The following is a 17,874-nucleotide window of genomic DNA, read 5'->3' as shown; positions in this document are numbered from 1 at the left end:
GAATTACTATTCCCCTTTATTTGCATATCATCTAACTTTTTTTAATTCATGTAAATGTTTTTGGCTTTTAAATTTTTGTCAGCACACATTTATCTTAAAAAAAGTTATAATGCAATTATTAAATTTTTTATTTATATAAATTAAAAAAAAAATGAAAGCATAATTATTTAATTCCCTTTTTTTATCTACACACCAACAAATAAGTTGTTAATTTTTAATTATTGGTTATAACTGTAATTTTTAATTTAAAATTTTTATTTAGTGGAAAATAATTTGTTTTATATACTTAAACATATATTTTTTATTTATATATAAACATGAAGAATATTATATTTAAATAAAATGACCAAAAATTAGAAAATTAAAACAATTAATGTAGAACAACATTAATATTAAGAAATAAAATCAAATAAAAATATCATAAATATAGAAAACGCATATATATAATACATTTTTTTAACTCAAAAATATATATTATATTTAATCATGAAAAAATATATTTATATTATTAGTTTGGCTACATTTTTTATCTCCTTTGGTAATAATAGAGATCTTTAACAAATTATTTCAATTCGTGGTTTTACATATTTTATTTAATATATGCGTATGTATTAATTATGCAAATTTGTATATTCCTATACTAATATTATTTAATTTTTTTCACCATTAATATGCAGATATAATATGTGGAATCCAAATTAAGAAAAATAACAACAAACATGCCCCAAATTCAAACAATTATAACCCATATCATAATTTAAAAGAAAGTGATTTTAATAATTCAAACTTTTCAAATGAAAAACAATATAATAATAAAAATAATTCCATTAATAATGAAAAATATATACAGCCATATTTAATAAATAATAACGCCTTTCAAAATAAAAAAGACATAAACAATACAAAACTCACATTATATAATGAATATAATAAGACAAATAATCTTGATGATTTTAGAAATTTTAATCATGAACATGAAAAAACAAATAACAGGCTAATTGAAATTAATAAGTCTTTTTTACAAATAACCTATATATCTCGAATAAATAAAAATACATTAAATACGGTCGATACTATATATGGTGTAAATGATGATGAAAGTGTATTGAGTTTTTTTTATAAACCTCTATATTCTGCTAAATATATTAAAAAAATGTTAGAAAAATTAAATATATTATCTAATTACACTGTTCAAAGTAAATTGAATAATAATCATGATACGGTTCTTAATGACGTCATAGAAACAAACAAATCATGCAATGACAAAAAACAGGAATTAATAAATCAAATTGACAATATCCACAATCCTTTATATAATTTTTATAATAATCCTCCAATGGATGATAACTCATATACAACATCAAAAACAAACTTTGTAAATTGTTTAAAAAATGGATTTGAAAAAATAAAAAATAAACCAAATGATATTATTTCATATGAGGAAAAGGTGTATAAAGAAAACTGTAAAAATAGAATCCAACTCAAGAATCTTCCTCAGAATAATTCTGAATTTTGTAAAAATGTGACGCATCTCGCTCCAATTTATAAAATAAATTGGGAGGTTCCCAAAGATAACGAAACAATTCCATTTATAGATTTTCTAATAAAAGAATTAAAACAAAACAATAATCTAAAGACTCTTGTAACAAAACTAGAATTTATAAAAAAACAATTCGAGGATATTAAAAATAAACACAATAAACACATAGAAATATGTAAAAAAGAAGAGGTTTCTTTGAAAAAATGTATCAACACCATTAATAATAATAATTGTGATAAATATTTTAATGAAATTAAAAAAATAGCCGAGTCATATAGTATTTTATATTATAATTATACAATTATAGAAAATTTAGAATCAATACGTATTACTTATAATAATTCCTTAATATACTTTTTTAAATCGCTAGGGGAATTATTAATAAACAAAGTAGACTCAGATGGAAATATAATAGAACAAGATGATATTTATAATTTTAATTTGGTGAAACCCCAATCTACATTCAAATCATTAGAAACCGAATTCCATAAAATATTTGAAAATTCATGGAATTTTTATAAAAATAAACAAAATCTTGATAAATCCAAGGATATAATGAAAAATAAAATATCATTAATTTTACCACTTATGGACAAATTTAAAGGTTTGAATGACTCTATGTTAAAATTAAAAAATGATGCTGTTTTAGAAAAATTTTTAATTATTAATCAAATAAAACAAAAATTAAATAAATCAACTTATGATGAAAGAAAAGAAGGATTTAAAACTTCTCTCGGATTAGCAAAAACTTGGGAAACGAAAAAAAGCGAAATATTAACGAAATTAAACGAAGAAAACGAAGAAACTGTTCAATTGGAAAAAGAAATTAGAGATTTATTTAAAAAATATTTAGATGTGGTGGCTGAAAAGAAATATGTAGAAGACTTAAAATTAAAATTAAGAGAAATAATAAAAGACATACATAGCAAAAAGGAATATATTAAAAAAACAGTTGACTTAAAGAATGAAATAGAAAAAGACATCGTATATATTGATGAATTAGCTAAACAACCACCATATAAAACTACGGAATATATAGAAAAAAAAAATACAATATATAATACAATAAAATCAGATATCGAACAAATTTATATAGGTAATATTGACCAACTTTACAATGAAGTGTCTTCTGTAGTTCAAGAGAATACCATTGATAATATAGAAAATAAAACAGAACTTGAAACTTTAAAATCGAAAATAGATAATGTATATAATAAAATCGAAAACATAAAAATTGAAGCAGTTGAATCACATATAAGGAATATAGAAACTAACAAAAATAAACTATCAGACACAATTTTGGAAATAAAAAAATATATATATGGAGAGATTGATAAAGAGCTAAATAAAACATTAAAAGACCTTAAAAATAAAGAACAAGAACTATCAAATAAAATAAATGACTGCACTAAGGAAAATGACCAATTAAGTGTATATCAATCAAAAATATTAGAAATCAGAAATCATTATAATGATCAAATTAATATAGAAAATACAAAGGGAGAAGAAGCAAAACAAAACTATGATCAATCCAAAGAATACACCAAGACAATATCTATCAAAGAAGGCGAAACATCAAAAATCATCAATGAAGTAAAAAGTATGAAAGACGAATTATTAAATAAAGTAAATAAGTATATTGATTTTGACAACGCTTATAAAGAAAAGGTTAACTCAGAGCACGAAAAATTTACCGAATTAATAAATAAAATAAAAAATGAAATTTCAGATTACCAGTTGAATGACTATGAACAGAAATTTAATGATTGTAAGGCTTTAATTATTGAAACAAATAAATCCATTGAAGAGGAATATAAAAATATAGATACTCTTAAAAAGGTAGATGCGTATATAAAAGTATGTGTTAATATAACTGAATTAATAAAAAAATTTCGTAGTAAACAAACTATATTAAAAGACAAATTAAATCAAAATATTAATATCATAAAAGAAACTAATTCAATAGATACATTTTATACAAACCAGTTTGAAAATATATTAACAGATAAAAAGACAGAATTAGATAAAACATTTACAGATGCCTCTTTAAATGATCACGAATCAAGTAACAATGAATTAATGAAATATTTCAATAATTTAAAGGAAAATTTAGGAAAAAATAAAGAAAACATGCTATATCAACAATTCAATGAAAAAGAAAAAGCTGTTGATGATATTAAGAAAAAAAATGTATATATAAATAAAAATGTTTCAAATATCGAAATAGCAATTTATACATCCATTTATAATATTAGTGAAGAAATAGAAGATGAAATTGGAAAAAATATAGGATTACTAAATACTCAAGTACTTAAAAAGGTAAATGAAAACGTAACCAATTTGAATGAAGTAAAGGAAAAATTAAAACATTATGATTTTCATGATTTTGGTAAAGAAGAAAATATAAAATATCCTGATGAAATTAACAAAATTAAAAATGACATTAAGACTGTAGACCAACAAATTGATCACCATATAAATAAATTAGAGGAAATAAAAAAAAAGTCAGGGAGACATATTGACGAAATAAAAGGAAAAATAGATAAATTAGAAAAAGTAACAGATAAAACCATATATAGCAAGGATCCAAAGGAAATTGAAGAAAAAATAAAAAATATAGTAACAAAAATCGATGAAAAAAAAAATATATATAATAAAATAAATAAATTATTAGATGAAATATCAGAAATAGAAAAAGATAACACATCGTTAGAAAAAGTAAAAGATATAAATTTATCATATGGAAAAAGTTTAGGCAAACTATTTTTGGAGCAAATTGATGAAGAAAAGAGAAAGGCTGAATATATGATAAAAACAATGGAAGCATATATAGATGATCTTGATAATATAAAAAATAAATCGCAAGAAATAGAAAAAGAAATGAACATAAACATGGACGTAAACAAGGAAATGAAAGTGCTTAATATATCACATGACTACGGCAAAATATATCACACTATAAGTAAGAATCATGAAGAAAAAATTTCTGATATCCATAAAAATTCTTTAAAAATAATACAAGAATTTTCTACGGAATCAGATATAAATAATATTAAAAACGATTTACAGAGAAATGTTTCAGAATCCAAAAATCATAATAATTATATTAATCAAAGTTTAAGCAAAATTGCGAACTTATATAATATTTTAAAATTAAATAAAATTAAAAAAATTATTGATAAAGTAAGAGAATATACTAATGAAATTGAAAAGAATAATAAAAACATAAATGCTGAATTAAGTAATTCAAAAACACTAATTAAAAAACTCGAAGACGATTTAAATTTAAAAGAATGTAAATCGAAAATAGAGTCAACCATAGATGATAAAGATATTGATGGGTGTATAAATAATATTACAGATTTAAAAACTTATATTTTAAACGAAGAAAATAATATCAACACTTATTTTAAAAATGCCGAAGAGTATAATAAAAATGTATTATTAAACTTTAATAATATAGAAATGGCGGATACTAAGTCGCAATATATATTAAACATTAAAAAAAATAATGACATTAATAACAATGATTATAATATCAATGAATTGAAAGAACACAAGAATAAGTCTAATGGTTATAAAGATGAGGCTGATAAAAATACAAAAGCAATCAAAAAAAATAAGGAATTATTTGAAAAATATAAACAAGATGTAACTGTACTTTTAAATAAATATTCTGCATTAGCATTAAAAAATAAATTTGATAAAACAAAAACAGATTCAGAACAAATCATAAAGGAAATAAAAGAGACACACAAAAATTGTATATCGCAATCAGGCAAATCTGAACAAAAAATGAATGAAATAAAAAACGAACAATTTCATATTGAAGATGAAGTCGCTAACAATGATAAATCTAATAAAGCAATAACAGATATTAAAATATCCGTAGAGCCATTCGAAACAAAATTCTTAAAAATAAATGATATAAGAAAAAAATCAGATGGTTGTTTAAAAGAGACCGAAAATATAGAGAAACAAATATCAAATTTATCTATAGATAGTCAAGAAACAAAACTAAAAGAGAACGGGGATAAATTAAATACCCTTGAGAAACTTTTCGAATCTCTCAAAAACCAAAAAAAAAATATTGAAGACCAAAAAAAAGAATTAGATGAAGTTAATTCCAAAATTGAAAAAATAGAAAGCGATGTAAACCAGCATAAAAAAAATTACGAGATTGGAATTGTAGAAAAAATAAATGAAATCACCAAAGAAAATAAAAACCAAATTGAATCAACAAAAGAATTAATAAAACCAACAATAGAGAATCTAATATCTTCTTTTAACACTAATGATTTAGAAGGTATTGACACTAATGAAAACTTGGAAAAATATAATACAGAAATGAATAATATATATGAAGAATTTATTAGATCATACAATCTAATAACAAATTATTTAGAAACGGTATCAAAAGAACCCATAACATATGATCAAATTAAAAATACGCGAATCACCGCACAAAGTGAACTCTTAAAAAATATAGAAAATGTAAATAAAGCCAAATCCTATTTAGATTATATAAAAGGAAATGAATTTGATAGAATAGTCACATATTTTAAAAACAAATTAAATACAGTGAATGATAAGTTTAAAAACGAATATTTAAAAGTTAACGAAGGGTTTGATAATATTTCAAACTCTATTAATAATGTTAAAAATTCAACTGATGAAAATTCATTATTAGATATACTAAACCAAACAAAAGAAATATATGCAAATATTGTCAGTAAAAAATATTATAGTTATAAATATGAGGCAGAAAACATATTTAGAAATATTTCTAAATTAGCAAATTCTTTAAATATTCAAATAAAAAACAGCTCTGGGATAGATTTACTTGAAAACATTAATATAGCTATATTACCTTACTTGGATTCCCAAAAAGAAGATACGCTAACCTTTATTCCATCTCCCCAAAGAATATCAGAAACATATACAAAAATAAGCGATTCTTACAATATTCTTCTTGATATATTAAAAAAAAGTCAAGAATTGCATAAAAAAGAACAACAAACATTAAATCTTATACTCGAAAACCGACGTTTATATGAAAAAGTCCAAGCAACCAATGAGTTAAAAGACACATTAAGTGATTTAAAAAATAAAAAAGAACAAATATTAAATGAAGTTAAACTACTTTTGCATAAATCTAACGAATTAAACAAATTATCATGTAACTCTCAAAATTATGATACCATTTTAGAATCGTCAAAGTATGATCAAATCAAAGAAAAAAGCAATAATTATAAACAGGAAAAAGAAAAACTTGGGATAGATTTTGATGTAACAGCTATGGAAGAAAAATTTAATAATGATATTAAAGATATAGAAGAGTTAGAAAATAATTACAATTCTTCAGAGGAAAATAGTTACAATTCTTCAGAGGAAAATAATTACAATTCTTTAGAGGAAAATAATTACGATTCTTCAGAGGAAAATAATAATATTTTACAATCTAAAAAAAAACTAAAAGAACTAACTAACGCATTTAATACTGAAATAAAACAAATTGAGGATAAAATAATAGAAAAAAATGATTTAATTAATAAATTAATAGAAATGAGAAAGGAATGCCTACTTTTTACATATACAACATTAGTTGAGACTCTTAAAATCAAAATAACTGATTACTCAGAATTCATAACATCTGCAACGAAATTTTCAAAAGAATTTTTAAAATACATTGATGATACTTCCAATACTTTAAATGATGACATAGACGCATTGCAAATAAAATATAATTTAAATCAAACAAACAAATATGTAAAAAGTATGTTTGCAGATGCAACTAATGATAATAATAATTTAATAGAAAAGGAAAAGGAAGCAACTAAGACAATCAACAATTTGACCGACCTATTTACAATAGATTCAAATAATATCGATGCCGATACATTACACAATAATAAAATACAAATGCTTTATTTCAATTCTGAACTTCATAAATCAATTGAATCCATAAAACAACTTTATAAAAAAATGCATGTCTTTAAATTATTAAATATAGGTCACATTAATGAAAAATATTTTGATATATCCAAACAATTTGATAATATTTTACAGCTGCAGGAAAATCAATTAACAGAAAAGTTAAATAGTTTAAAGAAAATTGGTCAAAGCATTTCTGATAAAAAAGATCAATTCCTTCATGCACTAAGTGAAACTCCAATTCCCAACTTCAATACACTTAAAGAGATATATCATGATATTGTTAATTATGAAAGTCATATAGATAAAATAAAAAATATTAGTAATAAAGAAAACGAAAATATAATCTTATATATAGACACAATTACCAAATTAAAGGAAAAAGTCCAAAGCATTTTAAATTTTGTTACAACTTATGAAAATGATAATAATATAATCAAACAACATATCCAAGACAATGATGAAAATAATGTATCAAAAATTAAAGAAACTTTAAAAACCACAATTCAATCATTTCAGGAAATTCTAAATAAAATAGATGAAACAAAAGCTCAATTTTATGGTAATAACAATATAAATAATATTATATCTACCATATCACAAAATGTAAATGATGTTAAAAAACATCTTTCTAAGGATTTAACTATAGAAAACGAACTCATCCAAATACAAAAGAGTTTAGAAGATATTAAAAATTCTACTTATGAAATCAGAAGCGAACAAATAACCAAATATATCAATACTATAAACAATTATGTTGAGCAACAAACTAAACACATCCAAAATAATCCAAATAAAGACGAAATAGACGATATAATACAAAAAATCGTCAATTATAATAAAGAATCAGAAATAAAATTACCCACCATTATAGATAATAAAAATAACGTTACATCAATAATTTCTCATATTAACAAAGTAATTGATTTAATAAAATCGGAATATAATAACAATAATAATGTATCATATAATGTTGCCAAAAAGCAGGAAGAAGATGCCAATATCATAATTCGTGATTTAGATACGAGTCAAAACATGGTTAATAATTTAATACAGAAAATTTTAAAAATTATAAACGATTTAAAAAATAGAAAACAGGAGATGGAAAATCGTAATAATTTACATGCTATTAATAGGCAACAAGAAATAACGCAAACAAAACATATTAACAATACATATCATCATCATATTAATGATACAAACAATATAAATAAAAATCACCAATACTCAAGCTCAGATAGAAAAAACTCTTCCAAAACAAAAGATACAGAAAATTCGGTTAAATATGCCGGAGCAATTACACTAGGTTTAGTAGCATACTATATAATTATAAGAACAAAAGAAAAAAAGGATAAAGATGAAATGGAATTCGATGAATCTACAAGTTTTTATAATGGAAATGAAAATGACCTTTTTAAAAGAGATGATGAAATTATAGAAATAGATATGAATGAAGATTTATGATTTAATTAAAAACCATTTGTTTATAAAAGTTAATATTATAGGGAATTTACAACTACAAATAACAAAAAGTATTTTATATGAATATTTACCATATTAATGCAACAATTCTATGTTTAACATATTTTTTGTATTACGCATACAAATGCTAATTGTTGAATGTTATATATTTAAACACATTTATAAAATTGTAATTTATAATACCAAATTAATACATCAATGGGTATTATAATTACATACAAAATAAAATCACATAACTTAAAAAATTTCCAATTATGTTTTAAATATTTGCAATTTTACATTTTTTTTTGTTTTTGTTTTTTTTGTTTCAATCCTTATTATATAAATATTTGTTTTGCATATAAAAACATATTTTATAATTCACACTAATTTACATAACAAAATGGGTATCAATACTATTAAGGATACATCATTTTTATCAACTTAAGAATTAAATTGCAAACATTTTGTTTAGTAAATTTGAAATTAAAAATAATAAAAAATAATAAAAAATATCACATAAAACAGGATTTATTATAAATTTTATGATGAATTTGTAATATTATTATTGTAGTTGTGCAATTGCAACCATAATAAGCAATTTAACCTCAAATTAGTCTCTTTTAATGCTTAAAATGTAAAGACATGCTTTATACCAAAACTAATGAAAAAAACACCAAAACTATTACTTTTATATAATCTTATTATAATGTATTTCTCCCCTAATCGCTTATTCATTGACATATGTATCCACAAATATCATCATATTCAAATCATATATATCAAATTTTATATTAAAGTTAATATATTTTTTATAATCATTCCTCTTTGCATTTTAAATGGTAGTTTTGCTATCAGTTACACACAATTGGTAGTGTATAATATTGCTTTTGTTCGATTTTTTGCAAATATAAGGTATATTAACCCCATATGTATGAATATCTTACAAATTTTAGTTTTTATTTTAGCTTAACGAACCATGATAAAAAGTTTGTGTATTCATAATGCAATATATATAATATTTATATTATTTATTTTTTGATATTCAGTATTGGGGAGACCATTGGTTTTTATTGTTTTCTTATAAAGAACAATTTAAATAAAAAATATATTGAATTTATAAATTCAATTAAGTATGCGCATTAATAATTAAATAGTCGTATTAATCTTTATTTTTTTAAATAAATATTAATTTTTAACGTTTTATTTATCATGTCCAAAATGAATAAAGGATATATTAAAATTTGGGTTTCTCTTTTAACCGTATTCATATATATGAGCCGTAAAACCCTTGCAGCTGAACTTTCTCTAGAAAAAGTTACTCTAGGCAAATTTGTGTAATCAAATAGGACAATATATGTGTTTCATATAAGAGAATATTATATACATATTTATGTAAATACACACCTGTATAACTTTGGATAGTTAGTATACCATTTTACAAATTATTTTTTTACAAATTATTTTTTTTACAATTAAAAATGTAAATATTAATTAAAAATATATCCATTTTGGCCAATGATGAATCGGATAAAGGACATGAACAAAACACCCCACTATTATGCACAGATCCTGAAGAAATTGAACAAGCAACAAAACGTATGAATATACCTGAGTCACTTTTACAACACCATGGTACAAATACAGATAATTACGATTTAATTACTGATATTGATTTTGATACAAATATATATTTTAAGAAACATGAAAATGCATACATTGAAAAACTTAATTTTAAAATTCGAACCCCCGATAAAATATGAATTAAAGAGAAAAATATTACAATCTATAAAGTTAACCCAAAATAAAAAAATTATTATATATTTTTTGCCATTAGTATAATGATATAGTAAACAAACTATGGAATCCACATGGTGATCAATATTATGATGAAAACTTTATTAATGGTATACAAAAAAAATAATCATTCTATTTAATGCATGGTTGTTACTCCTTATGCGTCGTTTCTTGCTTTATTATTTCCAATTTTATATGATCCAAAATTGGGGTTTTTATTGTGCTAATTCCATAGTATTTTATTTTTATGTATCCAATTTTATAATTTTTTTAGGAAGAATTACTCATATATATAATCCAAATTTAATAATCATACAACAACGTTACCGAAATCCTACGCAATCATCTCCAAAATATCCTTATCCTTTAGCCACAAAAGTTGAAGTAAAAATTATTTCTGTTCATATTAAATGATTGCACCATAATTTATACAAATGATGTATTTTTATATCCATTTTGTAGATATCAAAAGACACAACTATAATGGTCTGTGGTTCAACAAATATAAATGACCACAACAATGCCAATCAAAAAACATATATAAACACAATCTCCGAATTTTCAAATTCATTAAAAATTGATATTGATTCGGAAGAGGATATTAAAAAGGAAAAATTAGAAAAATATATTTTAACTTATCTGGATTTATAATTAAAAAAAAGACGAATTAATTGATATTACCTATGTTACCTCTGTAAAGCAATATAAACAATTTAATAGCATAATAATCTTATTTCATCATTTATTTTACATTTTTATTGCGTTATTCTCATTTTAACATTTATCAAAAAATATACTCTGAATAAATACACATATTTATAATATATGATATCCATCTTCCAAAAAATTGAAACATTTCTTATATACATTTATCCATTTTTTTCGTAGATGAATGTGAATGCCCCTTTTGTCCCAATGTTTATTAATATACTAAATAAAGCATCAAAATTGATAGTTATTATGCACTTAAAAAATATTTTTTATAATGTATAAACATATATTTCCCATTGTATCTTTTAAACAATTTAATATTCTGATACATATATTAAAAAATTCATTTGTTTTCATGGATGACACCTATTTTAAATTACCATCACAAAACCTCTTTTTTCCGTTTTATGAATTCTTACTTTGTATATAATTTGCTCATATATTCTTTATATAAAGATTCATATGCAGGTATTTAATTTTGTCAACAGACAAATATAAGTGTTATAATTTGTGCAAATATTTTATTTACGCCCATTCTTTCATTTAATGTTCATCATACCTTTTTCTAATATAATGCAAATTTTGGTCAAATCATAGTATTTGAAAATTAAATTACATTGTCCTATTTTCTAAGTGTATATGCATAACTTTTAAATTATTATTAATATATATAATTTTTTTTTTAATTCTCTTCAATAACTTTATTTACATCCAAAATTTTCTCTACACATAAATTTTATTTATATATTTATTTTTTAACTGTTTTAAAATATAATTTATTTATAACTCAAAATTATAATGTTTAAAAATTAATAATGATCAATCTAATATTATACCTTCATAATAAATAATATAAAACTATTTCTATAATTTTAATTTAAAACCTTACCATAAAATTATACTATATATAATCGAAAGTTAAAAGGATACTATCCCTATATCTATAATGTAATTTTTTATTAATATGTATATTTTTATTGTATTATTTAAAATGATTGATGCATAAAACATCTTTTATAGACATCGTTGTGTTGCCAAACCTCGATTGATGTTTTATGAATCTATATTTTATGACTACCTATTCTATATTGGTAATATGTTTAATTAATCTTAAAAACACATTTTAACCTGAATGTATTTATAATGTAGATGAATACTCAAAATGAATTTTATTATAATTAATACCCAACTTCATACATAATAATAATATTGTACTGTTCGATTATCAAAATACAATTTAAATTAAAACAAATAATAAGTTTTACTAAATAAAATGTTTTATTAAATAAAGAAACATATTCTGTTATGCACATTTCAATATAGTTATGATTAACAAGCTCTATATAATAAATAATTATCATGTATCATAATATGAATTAATATAGACATTTTATTTTAATCTTATTAAATCCATATGAACACTCAATTATATATAACTTATGAAAAAAATGGAATGTGGCCCTTTTCATATTAATGGTTATATCCACTTATGGGTTCCATATTTGGTCTTTTGAACTTCTCGAAATTAAACATACGCGTATAGTACATATATTAAATTAGTGTTCAAATTATAAAAAATAAATAAGGATATAAGATTTAACCCTAACCCAATTATGGGGTCCACGACCTGAACCCTGACCCACAATATAAAAACTATATAAAAATTATGCAAAAATTATGACCAAAAATTACTTCTTAATAGACAGTTTCCTAAAATATATAAATAATTATTATTATTCTTAAATTGTCACTCTCTTCGAATCATATACTAATTATCCATTTTCTTCTTAATGATTTTAGCTTTTTTCTTAAATTTTTTTGAACTTTTCTCCGAAATCCAAATAACGAATGCTAATATAAAATGTTAAGAAGCGTACGGTTGTTTGTTAATGTTTACATATATATAGTATTTTTTTTTAATTCCTTATTATTTACCTTATATCCAATTCCTAAAAATAATGCTATTGCACCAAATACCGATAAAACTGTAAATAAGTTGTTTCCTATCGACGACCTTGATGATGCAACTTCAGATGTTTGTGCAGAAGTTTGTTCAGAACTTTTTACAGAAATTTGTGTTGTTTTTATCTCTGGAAGGAGTGGAAACTTGCTATTTTGAACATTTTTACATTTATTTTTTAAATTATTATAATCAGTTGATAAAGTAGACAACATTTTATTATAGGAACTGTTATTAGTGTTATTATAATCTTTGTTAAGGTCTTTATATTTTTCAACAAATTCTTTAGCTTTTCCCGAACAGTTTGTGCAATTTTTATTGTCGTCATCAAATTCAGTATACATTTCACATAATTTTTTAAATGCATCATAAAATTTAGATATATCTTTAATATTCATATTCATCAATTTTATTTTATTTTCTATAACACTCTTATTAATATTAAAATCATTAGTTATATGCTCATTATATTTACTATTTGTGTTTATATGTTCAGTATAAAAATCGTATAATTTGGTGTTTCCATTTTGTGTTTTTTGATTTAGTTTATAACTTAACCATAAAATAGCATATTCAGCAATTTTATCACTCTCTAATTTTTCATTATGATTAATACCATTAAATAAAGTTACTAATGCTATAAAAGTAGAAATAACTTTTTTGACATCAGTATCACAGTTATTATCAGGGCAATAATACTTAAAATAACCAATAGAATTATGTCCTCCCTGGTTTTTCGGATCATTAGCAAAATTATCAATCTCACTAATTATATAACACTACGAATATATTTTACGAATTAAACAAAAAATGTATTAATATAAATGTTACTAAAATTAAAATTAATATAATTTGTAGGAATGCAACATACGAATAATATAAGAAAAAATGTATATACCACTCTAAAAGACATTATAATGAAATTCTGTTATAATTTGGAGATTATGCGGGGTGATGTTGTTTATATATATTGCATAGAATATATGGTATATTTACTCAAGATCTTTACATATAAATTATCTTTCGTTAGACATATTATTCTTAATTTTAACTTCATGTAAAATAATAATACATTAGTATTACTAAAATTATATTATACTTATTTTATGGCAGTTAGCTAAATTACCTTAAATAGAAGGTTGCTTATACACTTTTGCCATATGTATATATGATGAATTTTATACAAAAAATACTATTCTTACTAACACTTGGTATAACTTTATTATAAAAATAGATATACTTTTATAATGAATTTAACAAATATATACTTATACATATGCTTTAATATAGAACACAAACAACGTCATAAAACTCAAATACTACACAAATACAAAAAATTAAGAAAGTTATTATTATTAGAATTCTTAAAATATATAAATAGTGATTTTTTAAATATATTAAATTTGTGTATACTTGTTTCTTATAATATATATTATAGTTTTTTCTAAAATAATAGCATTTTCAAATTTAGTTACATGCCTCATTTTCTATACAAATTATTTAAATTTATATTATTTGTATTTAATATAGATAAATTAAAAAATAATTTTAATGCGTTAAATAACTTTATTTTTATTCCTGCATATCCCAATTTAGAAGTATTCTCTGTTGGATAATTTTATTATATATTTTCCCATCTTTTACATTATTTAAAATAACAATTAGCACTGGACCAGTATTTATAAGCTTAAACAAGTATTTGAATGCATATTATTTTTAAAAAAATGCTTAGTAAATATTAACACATAAATAAGTATTGATGCAAATTTTAAAGTATAATATAAAGTTATGTTTAATTAGGTTGTTATATTGCATTTTAAGAGAAGAGAGATAAGATATATTTTCTCTTTTACTATATAAATTTAGATAAATATTCGCTAAATGTTTTGCACAGTTCATTTTTATTTTATATATTCTATTGTTATAGTTATTAATGCATATACGTTCAACTAATTTATTAAAAATTCTATATGTTATTAATTCTATGGTAAAATAATGTTGTTTTAGATTAAAAAATTATTATTCAATAAAAACTAATAATATAATACAAGTTAATATGGAATAATAAAATGGCAATTAACATGAATTGAGTCTTCATCATTTTCTCCATGGATCCAAATTTTTATAATATAAAACCACATATCTCCAAATTGAATCTTTAACAAAAATATATAACATTGATACCTTTATAATGCATTATTATGTGTTTTTTCGATAATATTAATGTTTAATTATATGAAGGTTTCACAATAAAATAATATTTCAATATTAGTTATTGGTAGAGTATTTTATTAGTTTATATGTATAAGCATATAATAATAACGCATTTTGTCTATCATATTATTTATAATTACTAGAACTATAACATTAAATTTTATTAATATACTTATATTTTTTCAATTTACTATTTATAATATATTTCCAATTTATATATACATCATATCATTAAAACTTACAAATTAATAGTGATTAACATGTTAGTATACCTTATGATAAATAAATTATGGCGTATAAATCAATTTCTATTAATACAAATATAAAATGCAAAAAGAGAATAGTAACTACAATTAAAACTTAAAAAAATATTATATATACTGCGATTTTTATTGTATTATTAAACATGTTAGATGCATAAAACATATTTTATAGATATCGTTGTACTGCCGAATCCCAATCGATATTTGATGATTATCTATTATATATTGGTAATATGTTTAATTAATATTAAAAACACACATATTAATATGAATATATATTGTAGTATAGACAATTGTTCCAAATGAATCTAATTATAATTTATACCCTCATATATAAAACTATTATACTATTCGGTTATCAAAATAAGACTTAAATTAAAACAAATGATACAAATAAGTTTTACTAAATAAAATGTTTTTTCAAATAAAGAAGCATATTATGATATCCATAATTCAATATAGCTCTGGGTTATCAAGGATTATATAATAGGCAATTATCATATAGAATAATATGAATTCATATATAGTCAACATCTATATTAATATATTCAATATGCTATTTTAATCATATTAAATCAATATTACACTTTATGGAAAAAATGTTATGCAACCCCTTTCGTATTAATGACTATGCTCCTTTGGGGGTGTATACTTGGACTTAATTTCGAGATTAAACATACGAGTATAGTATATATATATTTAATCACCATTTATAGACAAATAAATATGATCAAATTATAAACAAATTAATAAAAATATAACCCTAACTCAAAGAATAGATTCCGTAGAGCAAAACTATAACCCACAGTACAGGACCATGACCCAAAATACAAGTTCTCCAAAACGCAACTCTAAACATAAATCTGAACCATAAACATTTAACAAATGCCAAATAAATATAAATTTATTATATATTAAATTAAAATTTACATAATAATAAAATTAATAATAAAATATGCAATTAAATAAAATTCCATTATTATATAAAATGTAAAAGTATAACTTTTATACCATAAAATATTAAATATGTTATTTTTAATCATTTAAACAAATATAATAAAACATAATAATAAAAATTGGTTATTTAAATTTAAATTTAATGATTTTCTTCAGTTTAGTAGCTATGTCAGCTGAAATTAGTGTAACTATAACCAAAAATGGTATTGATAACGTCCCTGACAATATTCCCATCATAGAAATTCCAATCAACAACAGTCCTCTCTTCAATATTTTTTTGGCCGCTTTATCTGCCCTTCGATGATTTTCTAATTCATTATTACTACTTAAATCGATCTTATTATTTTCTGTCCCCAAGACATGTTCACAATTTTCCAATTGTCTAAAATTTTCATGCTCTGATACAGAATTATTTTCATCTTTTTTTGTTATTTTTTTATTCTCTATTGATTGTATTGCTAATTCATCATTTCTTTTATTATCAAACTCTTTTTTTACTTCTTCTAATTCTTTTCGAAACTCATTAATTATTTTTTTTGTCTTATTATCTACATTTTTGAAATCAAGTAATGTGTTATTTTCTTTATGCTTCTTTATATGTGAATCTATAAGATTTCAAAGTTGTACTATTTCTTCGTCATCGCCATTGCAGTCATTAACTTGATTTGCAAGATTCAAAGTTGATTGATAAAAATCATACAAATCAAATTCGTTATCTGCATATGCTAATATCCTATTATTTCTAAAGTTTATTACATTCCTTTCAAGGCATATCCCTCTATCGTTTACAAAGTATAGTTCCTGAAAAAAAAATGAGATATTTATTAACATATATATAACTAGTTTTAACTGTTTCTTTAACTAAGTGTTTTACCAATACATGAAACAATAATATAAAATTAATGTAAAACAAATGATACAAAAACTATAATGAAATATTATTAATAATAAAATAATGTGTAACTTACATTTTTGCCATATTCAAAAGAACAAATAACAATTGAAAAAAGAACATATTTTAAAATACTGACTCTCAT

The 17,874-nt window shown here is 21.7% G+C and overlaps 2 protein-coding genes and 2 pseudogenes across 2 annotated transcripts, besides 2 other annotated features; 2 read left to right on the top strand and 2 right to left on the bottom strand.

Annotated features, from left to right (window-relative positions):
- Positions 1-486: 486 nt before the first annotated feature.
- PBANKA_0316981 (reticulocyte binding protein, putative) lies at positions 487-8,938 on the top strand (the record flags this gene model as incomplete). The annotated part of the gene is made up of 2 exons (XM_034567674.1): positions 487-538; positions 678-8,938. 2 exons carry the CDS (start codon positions 487-489, stop codon positions 8,936-8,938), a joined length of 8,313 nt encoding a protein of 2,770 aa, XP_034420053.1.
- Positions 8,939-10,156: 1,218 nt separating this feature from the next.
- Positions 10,157-11,725, top strand: PBANKA_0316961 (annotated as a pseudogene).
- Positions 10,157-11,725: a sequence feature (fam-a protein, pseudogene).
- Positions 11,726-13,204: 1,479 nt separating this feature from the next.
- On the bottom strand, positions 13,205-14,316 carry PBANKA_0316941 (BIR protein; the record flags this gene model as incomplete). Its single annotated transcript, XM_034567663.1, has 3 exons — positions 13,205-13,294; positions 13,379-14,182; positions 14,302-14,316. The coding sequence occupies 3 exons, from the start codon at positions 14,314-14,316 to the stop codon at positions 13,205-13,207; spliced, it is 909 nt and encodes a 302-aa protein (XP_034420052.1).
- A 2,644-nt stretch (positions 14,317-16,960) lies between these two features.
- Positions 16,961-17,874, bottom strand: PBANKA_0316921 (annotated as a pseudogene).
- Positions 16,961-17,874: a sequence feature (fam-b protein, pseudogene).

Source organism: Plasmodium berghei (genome assembly GCF_900002375.2).
Source record: "Plasmodium berghei ANKA genome assembly, chromosome: 3".
Taxonomy (NCBI): Eukaryota; Apicomplexa; class Aconoidasida; order Haemosporida; family Plasmodiidae; genus Plasmodium; species Plasmodium berghei.
This window is presented reverse-complemented; position numbering and strand designations above follow the sequence as displayed.